Source organism: Choloepus didactylus, chromosome 2, assembly GCF_015220235.1.
Source record: "Choloepus didactylus isolate mChoDid1 chromosome 2, mChoDid1.pri, whole genome shotgun sequence".
NCBI classification, from domain to species: Eukaryota; Metazoa; Chordata; class Mammalia; order Pilosa; family Megalonychidae; genus Choloepus; species Choloepus didactylus.
In genome coordinates this window covers 43,911,812-43,924,601 of record NC_051308.1, presented here as the reverse complement: position 1 = coordinate 43,924,601, position 12,790 = coordinate 43,911,812, and the positions used below count along the sequence as shown (strand labels likewise).

General features: G+C 34.8%; 1 protein-coding gene across 1 annotated transcript in view; it reads right to left on the bottom strand.

Annotated features, from left to right (window-relative positions):
- Positions 1-12,544, bottom strand: part of USH2A (usherin) — an 891,077-nt gene extending 878,533 nt beyond the window's left edge. The window contains 2 exon segments of the mRNA XM_037823757.1: positions 8,623-8,788; positions 12,051-12,544. Coding sequence (XP_037679685.1) covers positions 8,623-8,788; positions 12,051-12,544 — 660 coding nt within the window.
- Positions 12,545-12,790: the final 246 nt, after the last annotated feature.

Here is a 12,790-nt window from a genome sequence, read left to right as displayed (position 1 = left end):
CAGAAAGTACTCCTTGGATAGAGAAAAAATGGAAATTTCAACAGAAAAAGAAAGGGGTGGAAAAAGAGGGCAGAAATCAGAGATCTAAGAAAACAATCCTGCCATAATCCTTGAATGGAAATGTAAAAGGAGCCAATTAAGTTATATTGCACTGATATCATCATAGAGTTTTAAAAAACATTTTGTTTTGAAATAATTTCAAATTTACAAGAAACCTGCAAAAATAATACAGAAACAATACACAGAACTCCAACATAGCTCCCCTCCCACAGATACCCAGGATTACCAACTACATTTTGCCACATTTTTTATATCATTCTATCTAAATATCTATCTATCTTCTAAACATTTGAGAGTAGTTTGCAAATGTCATATTAAGGAATATGACACTTAACACTTCCAATGTATATTTCCTGAGACCCAGGACACTCACTTATGTAATCCACCTTAAGTACAGCTTTTGAGTTCAAGAAACTTAACATTTATATAAAGCCTGCAGTCCATATTTCAGTTTTTCAATTTTCCCAATAGTGTCCCTTTGGGCATTTTCTCCTCCATTATTAGATCTAGACCAGGATCATGTATTGCATTTAATTGTTATTGTTTTTTATAGTCTATCTCATTTTTTAAAAACTGTGGTAACATATATACAACATAAAATTTCCTATCTCAATCACTCCCAAGCATAAATTTCAGCAGCATTAACCACATTCAAAAGGTTGTGCTACAATCACTAACATCTGTTACCAAAATTTTTCCTTCACACCAAATAAATCCTGTATCCATTATGCATTATCTCCCCATTTATCCTCCTCTCTGCCCATCCTCTGTGCCACAGTAACCTGTACTGTATTTTCTGTCTCTGAGAATTTGCATATTCTAGTTATTTGATAAAAGTGGAATCATACAATACGTTTCCTTTTTCATCACAGGGTCTTACTATATTTATTGAACACTATCGTGGGTCAGCCCTTTTGCTAGACTTGTTAAGTACAAAGAACTTTTAAAGCATGTTTTATGCATACAATAACAGTATTTATCTTTTAAAGTTTTCAATTTGATTGTGGGATTAAAAAGTATATAATGAAATAAAATAATCAGAATTCAAGGCAGTATACAATCAACTATTTCAGATATGTCAGGGAAGACTGCATAAAGAAGGTGGGATTTAAATTAACTCTTGAAGGATAGACTGTTTTTTGATAGGTGGAGAAGGCAGAAAGGAATTATATGCAGGAGGAACAAATAAGTAATGTGTGAGAGACAAAAATAGTAAAAGGTGTCAGTAATACTGGGGAGTCTGAATGTCTTAGAAAGAAATGTATGTTATATTAGATGAAAACAGATTTTTTTTCTTTTTTTTTTAAAAAGGCTAAAAAAAAAGTAGCTTAAAGGTTTACACAGGGCTACAGTGCTATTGTTTTTGTTCTTTTCAACAGGTAACCCATGTTTTTTCACCTGCTCATAATCCAGTCTATTTGGTAAGTGCTATCAACTGTTAGTATATAACCAATGTATTTGCATACACTAAAAAAAGTTTTGTGTAGCTAATGAGGGTAAAAAGATCATCTTTTCCCACATCACACATTTTAGTGCTGACCTTTCACAAGTCTGAATATTATCAATGTAAAATTTCATAGGAAAAGCTTAAGTTCAATAAGACCTCTCCTATAGAAACACCTCCAATCAAGACCTAAAGCAAACCTTTAATAATTAACATTTACACTTGAAATTGATATTTGAACAAAAATTTTGCAATTATTTATCTCTGCTATAAAAGGAGAGTATTTGCCAATGTCCACTTATTTCAACATTTTCTGAAAATGCCACTATGGTAATTTTGTCAAATTTGTATTGGTTAAAATTTGATGGCAGTGCTTTTTAAAACCTATATTATCTAATGGAATTGCCATTTATATTGTATTATTTTCACCTAAAAGTCAAATATAATAAGACTTGGATTACTTTTTGCTTTTTCTGTGGTTAGCATCTTTGTGCCCAAAGGGCTAAATGACTGCCTTCAGTTATACATGAGCAATTTCCACTGAAGTCAGAGAACAGCGTACATATAACCTAGGGCAGGATTTGGCCTATGGGATGTATCGCTTGGTAATGGAATGGAGAATATGACTTTATTTAAACATGGACTCAAATAATTTTATTTTTCCATACTGTTTCCCCTAGTATTTCTCTCTCTAAAAGGCAACCTTCAAAAGAATTCCAAGCATCTGTATTGTTCTGGATTCATAGACACCAGTTTAGATGACTATAAGCCATAGAAAGAATAGATAAAATTACCAAAAAAAACCTTTATAAATATTTAAAAATTATATACTTATATATGATAATCAAATAAAATAACCCATGAAAACAATGAACTATATATTCTAGAAGGAAAAAAAGGAACATTTTGTAGTTTCCTTTTTGTTTAATGTTCAATGGTTCTCAGGCTGGTGAGAAAATACATACATACATACACATACACATACACACACATGCACACATCTTGAGGCCCACCCCAAACTTATGAAGTCACAACAGGATCTGGGTATAAACGTATTTTTAAAGTTTCTCACTAACTCTAATGACTTCTATACTTGAGAATCATTGTCCTGAGCTGAAGTCTCCGGCTCTTGTGTGCTGAGTATGAAATATGTGATTTTCTTCCAGTGTTTCTGTTTGAACAAATGAACCACTATCCATGCAGTTAAGCAAGCCAGAAAGCTGGGATTCATTAGCACCTTCTTCTGCCATAACCTACACATGGCTTCCATTTTAATTCCTAAACAGCTCTCAAAGCTGACCACTTCTCTCCATTATATACTATTGCCATCGATGTCCAAATTACACTATTACTCACTTGGACTGCAGGAGTAACTTAACTACTCTTTGCATCCATTTTTGTCCTCATACAACCTGTTCTCCTTCACTGCAGTCAAAAGCAGTCTTTGTGAGAAGATAGTCTGTTCACGTCACCTATTTTCCATCCTTCCCTCCATCACCTCTCCCCTACTTGAAACATTTCTAAAGTCTGAAAGATTATTTAGCAGGGCCAAGAAAGCTCTTCAAAACATAGTCTTTTTCCACTGTTCTGGCCTCATTTCATATCATGCTCTGCCTTGCTTGCTATACTCCAGTCACATGGGCCTTCTGTTTTCCCATATGCAATATATTCCCTTTTACAAAAGAGCATTTGCACATGCTGTTTACTTTACATGCGTAGAATGTTCTTCCTACTCTGATTAGTTATTCCTTTATACTTTTCAGAATACATAGTTTCTTCCAGGAAGTCTCCTTGACTTCACTGACTTAATCAAAGCGATCTTCATATGATTCCAAAGCACTTATCCAAGTTATAATTTTACTTTTATTGGCGTGATTATTTGATTGTCTTCTCCTCCTTTATAGACTATAAGCTCCACCATAGAAGGGACTTACAGACTACAAAGCGCTTTGTCAGACATTATTTTCTTTACTATGCTCTTATTACACCATAAGCCAAACAGGTCAGGCTTATTAATTAAGGCCTTGCCTTCTCACTAAATACTATACTTTACATCCAGATGCACAAATGTAAAGAGAACAATTAGCTTTTACTTGGATGGTTTTACCTCTCTCCATAATCAAATAGGAAGAAACCCATTCTTGTTAATATTTTATCATCATGAGGCTTTCTTCTGTATGGCATAGTATTGGGGGCCAGAATGGCTCAAGGGGAAGGTTCTTCCTTTAAGCTACTATAGTCCTTGCCTGACTGCCATAAACCATAGAAATATTGAGCAGAACTTCATTTTAACATTATATTCTGTTCTGTGTTTAAACCACTTGTATCATTGAGGGATATGGTTTTTGGTATTGATTTTAACTATTTGTACAAATCATGTAAATATGTGAAGCTTTATAAATATTTTACACTGTCTTTTCAGTTCTTGTTGCTTTTTTTGATTTGGGGAACTCTGAACACTCATTACCCCCTAGTTCTTCATGGGGAACTAGGTTCATGGTATTTTATTATTTTTAGCAGTACTTGAGACTGTGTAAATTTAGGTAAGTCATTTAACTTCTTAAGCCTCGTTTTTCTCATCCATATACTGGGGATGATATAAGCCAATATCAGACAGCTATTATTTAGCATTTGAAAAGTAAGCATGTACAATGTTTTATGTAGTATACATAATCACTTTAGCTATTATAATCACTTTAACTGATTATTCTGAAAAGCATCATTTAAATTCTATTGACATCACTTAGTTTTGAATAACCTAAAACTATTCAACTAAGTTGGGCGGGACTCAGACGGTAGAATACAGAAGGATTCACACCAATGTTTAACATGCCCACGCTACATACCTACCTATGTACACACATATATATATAAACAGTTACAGTTAAATGCAATGAAGATGATTAAAGAAATAATATAGTTTGAGATTTTCTTGGAGCAGGGGCTGGGGTGGAGTTCCTGTGAAAATCCCAGGACACAGAGCTTACTGAACTGAATGAGGAAGCTTCCATAAAGCTGCATGATGTTTTATGTTCCTTCAATCAATAGGGACGTAGAAATGCCTTTATAAAGTGTGCACATGGGTATACACTCTGGAGATTAATTGAAAGACTGGGTTTATCTATCCTAACAAATGTTGGCTAAATTGCATTTTCTTTTTCTCCAGAGCTATCAATAGTTCTCCTTTTTCAGATTGAATGCATAAATCAAAAGAACATATTTCATGAACAAAGTATGACTATGAAACTCCTATTCTTCATCTATTGATTCCTAAAACTTTATTTAATCATGCATTTTTTTCCTTCATGGTATCAGATTTGAACAACTGCTCTTTTTCACAGTATGTGTAGCTAGAACTATGTACTACTCTTGTGTTGTCTACAAATCAAGAAGCCTTCAAAATGGCCTAGATAACATGAATAACCCCAGCGCTAAATCATTTTTTGGTTCCATGGCAAGAATCAGCTTCAAATTATAGTAATTGTTTCACTGCATTTCAGAATAATTACTAAAAGGGTGACTATACTGATGATTCTTTGATAATATTTGTCCTATAAAATATGTGGAACTTCTTAAAGGAAAATCATTTTAATAGGGAATTCTGAGGTTTTACTTTAAAATGGCATGCAACTAAATGCTTATATATGACCTAGTTGTTTTACCTACCATTCCATAACAAACAGCTGATGTAAAATCCTTTTACATACTTCAAAACTTTTTGTCAAAGAAAGCCAAAAAAGATCTCTTATAAGAACTAAACATGTGCTGACTCAGTATTAAAACTAAACCTAAAAATCTAATATCATCAGTGCTCTCCATTTGATAATAAAAAGTCTCAATTGATTTTTTCCAATTTTAGTACTAAAAAAATGATATAACAAATTTCAGCTTGATATAATTTGAAATAGTCAATACATTAAACCTCAAATTGAAATTTAAATTAGCAATTGTGTCAGATTCAAGTCCCCAAATGAATACTAATTTAAAAACTAATCATTTTCTAACAGTTTGAAGCTTCAAAATGCTAGTTCTGGAATTAAAACTTTTAGATCCATTACTATAACAATATTGAGTGTTTTTTGATTAGGAAACTAGATCACTGATGTTCTGTATGTGTGGCTATTACTGGCATATTTTTTGCACAGGGATTTAATTATTTAAAACTCATTTCTTTTTTCTGAATTTGAAACATAGAATTTTTATTTGGCTGATAAGGAAACTGATACAGAAGTGACATGTCTGAGGTAAGGTGTAAGGTCACATACCTTAACTAAATTTATGTCGCCAGGACTACGTAAATTAAATTTTGATTCCCAAGACAATTCCATGAGTAGAAGCGCATACATATTTTTACACACATAAACATATACACAAACACAAACCTCCTGGAAATGCATCGATTTGTGGTCATATTGCGGGGGTGGGTGAGAATATGCATATGCATTAAATGCACACTTGCAATATGAAATTAGATTAAGCCAGATAAATGAGTATGCGTTCTATCCTAGGCTTAGCATGATGGAAGTCCCTAATCCCAAAATCAGAGTTGGGAGGCACTATGGAAAAATGTAACAGTAAGTTACATTTTATATTAAAGTATGCTCTTTGCAGTTACACAATGAAAGAGTAACAAGCTGCTTTTGCCTATTCCTTGGACATTAAATCTACCGAAAATCATTTCCGTGTAAATATCAGACACCATGGTGAAGCAGAAAAAAAGTACATGCCTAATGGTCAGCTACTGGACTTGGCTCTGCCACTTACTTTCTAGATAACCTTAAGCAAAGTTTCAGCTTCCTGTGCCTCCCTCCTCACTCCACTTATATTTTTATGTAGCATTTTCAAAGGGGTTCATTTGCTTATCTAGTCTAAGCCTCTCATTACATACATGGGGAAACTGAGTTTAATAAATTTCTCAAGACTACAGAGTAACACCTGAATTAAATTTCCCAACTCCTAAACTCTTGTCATTCCCACTACTTCTTACAGCTTTTAAAAAATTAACCCACTCTTTATAAAACTGTATTATGAATTATTATAAATTTAGCATTTTAAATATATTTAGACAGTTGTTCAATTTAAAGTTTCCCTTGGTATATCCTCATTTTAGAGTAAACAACTGCTCTTTTTCATTTTGAATGAATCCAGATTCTCATATCTAATTTGCATATTGTGTATCACTAAAACAGTCAACAAATGCCAGTTGAATAAATGACTGCTCTGAATGGCTTTCCCAATGTTTTATGACTCTTTAATTCTGTAGTTTTAACATAAAGTATAGACTAGTCAAAAACTTACACAAAAAAATAGAAGTTCACAAATTGGAAAGGACAAGTTTTCTCTTGATAGTCAAACAGTTATGATGTACAGCAGTCTCATTAAATCATAAGTACTTTAACCTTTCCCTTAAAGAAGGGTAAGATTTAAAGATTTATAAAGAAATTTTGCCTAAACTGGGAAATGACTCATATATGACATGTATTGAAATGATAATGTTGATTTCAATAGGCACTCTAAGAGCATTTTACTCCCAGGAGAGTAATTCAGTCATGGTTAACCTTTTTGCATTTAGATTTTAAACTTTCTTTGAAAAGCTTTCAGTGTACTACTGCCTGTGAAAACACAGCACAGTTTCACAGATAAGACAAAATAAAGACAAACAGAAATAATTTTTTATAATTGTTGGTACAAAAATATGCAGCAAACATATCTACTTGACATTTTTTTTTTGTAGATTCCCTTTCCATAGCAATTCCTACTCCCACATTTTTAACATTTTAACCCACTTCTGCTGCGCTGGTCACTGAATGGGATGGACAGCTTCGAGATGTAAAGCAAATGGTCTGTAGCTGCTAGGTACTGAACATATGAGAGGCAGGCACTGGCAGATTCAAACCATCCTGTGCTACAGAGGGCCTGATGTCAAATATGACCTACACCTCAGTACATACTCTGAACCCTGCTCCCTGCCAACGGCACTTGCTAAACTCATGTCCTAACTAAAAACTCTGCATAGATACAACATAACATACAGATTGAATATTACTTTGCCAGTGCCTTCCTGTAGAAATCAATCATGCTTACCTCTCTGCATTTATATTTGAAATTTTCTTCCTGAGGCTTTTAATGCACTGCTTGCCAAAACATGGCAGAATTTCACAGTTATAATTAGACAGAGTAGAGATAAGTACAAAGTGTATTTAAATCATCAACAATGATACCTATTCTGTCAGTGACTTTAAAGCCAAATAACAACTCTCAAGACCTTCTGAGAAGTCTACTCTCTACCCACTTCAGGAATAAAACTATGTGAGAAATCAAAGATAATTGCCATAAAATGAATGAGGATACAAATATCTGCTAGTGGAAATGGGGTTTGTGTGGACCATTGTTTGGATGCTCAAGTGAGAGCACACATGAGGAACCCAGCACGACTAGCAGGAAAGGAAAGGGCTGCTTTGGGCTGCACTGGGCCTTTCCAGTGCCCTGAAAAGACAAGAAGAGAAACTGTGCCTTTATTCTGGGGCTGTAAATACCAGGCATCGCACAGCTATCTCAGCCTTTAGCAGCTTCTAAGGTTAAAACAAACTGGTTGACAACTAAAGTAATAATATAACACCTTTTGAGTGTTTGAAGTGTAAAGTTCATTTAGTTCTAGGTCAGCCTTTTAATGCAATAGCCAAATTTTATTCACTTCATTAGATGCCATCTGAGAAGACAGCTGGGGGGGTGGACAAAGCAGGGGTTTTAATGCTGCCAGGAGTAGTAAAATTAGTACTAGGTACCAAAAGAGCCTTTACACATTTTTTGAACAAAATAAAACACACTAATGAAATAAAACAAAAATTTTTTGAGGATATTATTTTTCCAAATAGCAATGTTCTTAAGTTTCTGTGGGAGTTTTTACAGCAGCTTTGAGGGGAGGAAGGGAGTGTTGGTATATCAAGAGAAGCATCATTAGATCATTTATTTATTTTTTCTTCTTTAGTTGTCATTTACACATACCTGAAATCTAAGAGATACTGCTTCAGATTTGTGGGTAGAAGCCATTTAAAGGAGGGATTGGAAGATAGATCCTTGTGTTTAACCAAATGTTAAACATTTTTTATTTTACACACCTGCACACTAAGATGAATCCATTTCTTCACAAGAATTCTCCCCAGCGTCATTACTTTTATTGGAGTCTGCAAACCATTTACTGTGCGGTAATAAAACATGATCTCTCTCTCAGATATTGTAAGTTTGAACACAATCTGCCCATCCATTGTCTTTTCTATAACACACCTTAGGAAGCAACCAGAAAAGAGAGAAAAGGTCAGCATCTGACCAAAAGATATGCTACAGCATTGTGCAGTTACAGTGGTGTTAAAGTGACCCCAAATTCCATTCAAAATGGTGCTCTGTGAATAAGTGCTCAATGTCATTACATTCAAACCCAGCTTTATTCCAATGAGGAAGCTGTTTTATTCTTATAAAATATAGAATTCTTATTTACAATATATTCCCCAGAGCCTCAACACCCTCATTAGAGATTCATGAAAGAAAGTAGTTGAATTATTCTGCAAAACTAACATTTAGCCTACTGGCTCATTAATTCCTTTGCTATTTCTTTTAAAGGAAGTGGCACAACACACTACATCCCACTTGGGTATCAAGTCACCAGCGCACATCTTTCTTTTTTCTTTTCTTTTCATATAAAGAGAATTTAGTGTCCATGGAAAGCTCTAAACTGCTAGCCCGGAAGTCAGAATTGCTCTATTTAATTCCTATGGAAAAATGGAGAATGGAGAGCTATAGCCTCTACTTGCCCCATCACCACTGGCCAGAAGCCAAAACCAATGTCTGCAAGATGACTGAGTAGCTCTCCGTGACCATATAGCCAAACTGAGGCACCGAGATAATATTAATAACCTCAGATGAAAGATCATCCAGTCTTCTCAGAACACAGTGAAAGAATATTTTGACAAAATAGAAGAAAGTTCAGAGAAGTTCTAGGTCCAGAGGAAGGCCAATTATCAAATTATTTTTAAAATCACTTCTAACCATATCACAGTGCCACACTTTCCAGACTTCTTTACACAAGCATATGGCACTTTATTTTCATGCTTATCTTTATGTATTAATTTATATTCAATATAATTTATTTTATTTTAAATGAATTATATTTCTTTAAAAAGAAATATCACTGACACCAATCATTAATACCTACCAAAATCACTAGCCATCAAACATGATCACCAGCCTGACTCTCACAGACAAGACTCAACAAGTGGTAGATCCCAGGGAAGGGAATTTCACTAGATACTGGAGCAGTCTGGTTACCCTCTACTCAACTGAGGCATCAACTTCTCCCCATGACAATGCCCTTCCTGGAGCCCTGCTCCTTGTCCAAGGTTGGTTAAGGGGTCCTCATTTGTGCTCACTTAACAGTGCTCTCTCTGTAATAATACCAATCCACCCATCTTCCCATTTATAGCATGAGTTTTCTGGGAATACAGGCTGACGTCTGGTACACAGTAGACTCTCAAAAAATGATGAGTATTCAAACTGAGGAGGAAATATCAAAGAGGCAAAGCTAAGATTGGGCCAACAAGAATTATTTGTAGAGATGTTTTAAAACTTCCCTTAAAGGGTGCATTCTTCACAAACTCCTTCATCTCATATGCATCTATTCTTTCCCTGAGTTGGAAGGTAAAAATAAGATTGGAGAATACTTAATAGTCACTACTTTACTATCATTATTTTAAAATATTTTGTAAATATATTTAGTGATAAAGTTATGAGAGAAAGTATTGTATTTTTTATTTAATGGATAGTTTAGTTGATATAAAGATTTTATATATAGTAGAAATGAACTTTTATATAAATTCTATTGTTGTATTTCTTTAATCTTTCAATAGGTGGATATTGCTAAGTCACTAGAAGGAAATTGTTTGTTTCTATTCCCTGCCTCCAGGTCTTTTTTTCCCTTTATTCATTTTTCTTGAATTTAAATCTTCACATGTGAGAATTTAAACAACACTCAAGAATGCATTCACCAAATGCAGACTTATTTCCCCAAGCTTACGGAAGACACATTTTTTAATATGCTATTGATTATCTTCCTTGCTATTTTGTTTGCTTGTAAACATACTAGCTTTGGTAGATAATAAATGTGAGGAGGCAGGTAGCAAAATATTTAGGAACTGGATTTATTCTGCTCTTGGATAAACAGTAATTGGATAATCCATGTTTTGTTTGTTTTACTTATCTAATGCAAACACCCCCAAAATCCCCCAATTCCCGTAAGTATTTTAGTTTTGAGAATGGAAACGACCTTGATATATGGAAATCTTAAAACCATAAACCATGTGCTACCACCTATGTAAATACTCCTCTGTCTTATATATACAAAATCCTAGTTACCTAAACTGAGTAGACATACAGGCATTTCACATAGGGTTTTCTTTTAGGAGAGATATAATAATAGATTGTGATTATTTTCATTCAAAAATGGAAACAAAATGAAAATATGCCAACTCTCACCTGGCAAATTGGAACTAAACACCAAAGACTTAAAGTCATAGTTGCCTAGACGATAATAAGACTTTTTCTGGTTTGTTTCACAAGTTTTTAGACATTCAGTCAATACTCTCACACTCAAGAAAACATTACAGGGGGCAGGGGAAATGCTAAAAGCCCATGGAAGGACAAAAGATAAGGAAAAAGGATAAAGAAAAAATGCCTCAATACTGTCCTTATTAAAATGTCTCCGATTGGCTTTAAACATTTAGGGGAAACACCTTATTATTACATCAGCTTGACAGAAAACAGAGTGAAAAACAGTTATTAAATAAGCTAATGATGCTGGTAAGGAAGTTCCATTTATAATGCATTAAAGGCATTTCTCCTGATTCAAGAGAGAATCTCTCATCCTTACCTACATGTTTCCCAACTGATTGGAAGATGAAAACACAAGAGAAAGGGACAAAAGCTGTATCTTTTCAGAGACTGTGTGTTATTCATTCATTCAACTCATGTTATTGAGCAGCTTTCACATGGCAACAAGCTTCTTTGGGAAGTAATGACAAATAAAACTCAGTCCTTGCCTTCAGAGAATTACCCACCTAATGTTATACCCTAGTGGGAGTAGGATATTTATATATACCTAGACCAACACTTTGAAAATATCAATTATTGTATGACTACTCCCTGTGATTTAAACCTCACACTGAGACAGGTTCAGTCTCTGAAGGTTAAGATGAAGATTCAGCTAAACTGCTAGGAAACAAATGAGTCAGATGTGAACATGTCTGCCTGAAATGAAACCATTCCTACACATGCTTTTTGATGGTTCATTTCATCCATGTGAAGGAGGGGAAAAAAATTAAAAACTTAGTAAAAAATCATTTGGATTGCAAACTTGTATAGGCAAGACTAATGTAGGAATAGAGGCCTTCAATCACATGCATTCTGAAGCGGTGGCCTTAATTCTAGTTTGGAATTCAAGTTGCAATAATGTTCACTACTACCGATTTTTCAGGGCCCTAGGAAAACTTACACCCACACTACTACTTATATTACACCTTCTTGCTCAGGTTTCAACCACACAGTTAAAGTAAACGATGCCGCCAGCCTTGAAGGAGGAGAAGAGAAGCAATTCTTGTGACTTCCAAAAATAAAGCTTGTAGAATTGCTATGCGAGTTGGGATGCAGATCATGCTTGTCTGCTGTGATGCAGTTCCTGAGGCCTGCTGAGGAGAGGGCAGTGTAGGTAGGGGCTGAAGATCTGTATGGGCAATCCTGAATGCAAAACCTCTGGGTACAAAACTGAATACTTCCAGCAGCAGCAGAGCTATGACAAAAAGTGCTTCGGTCTGGTAGTCCGCACGTTGCTTGGGTTGGCACAGTGGAAACTTTCTTGAAAGCTCCAACATTCTCAAGTCTTGGGAAAAGACCCTGTGAGTCAACCAATGAGATGGAAGCCAAATAGGCAAAGATCAATGTTTCAATGACCTGAAACAAGAAGCCAAAGCCCAGTGAAAGAGCCAGGCAATTCATGTTTACAAAAAAGCATTCTCCTCCTGATAAAGCTTCCCTAAATAAGTAATAACACCCATGCTGTTCGGCTGGCAACACTTTAAAGCAGGGCGCTTTAAGTGACATTGAGATACTCCATTTTCAGGAAACTGCAGACATGTTTTCACAGAGGTAATACCAAACATGTTCTTAGCAGTGGCGAAGATATGAGTGGCAGCTGGTATCTGTGAATCAAAAACATAAAGTGTCAAGGAAAAGTAGCTACAT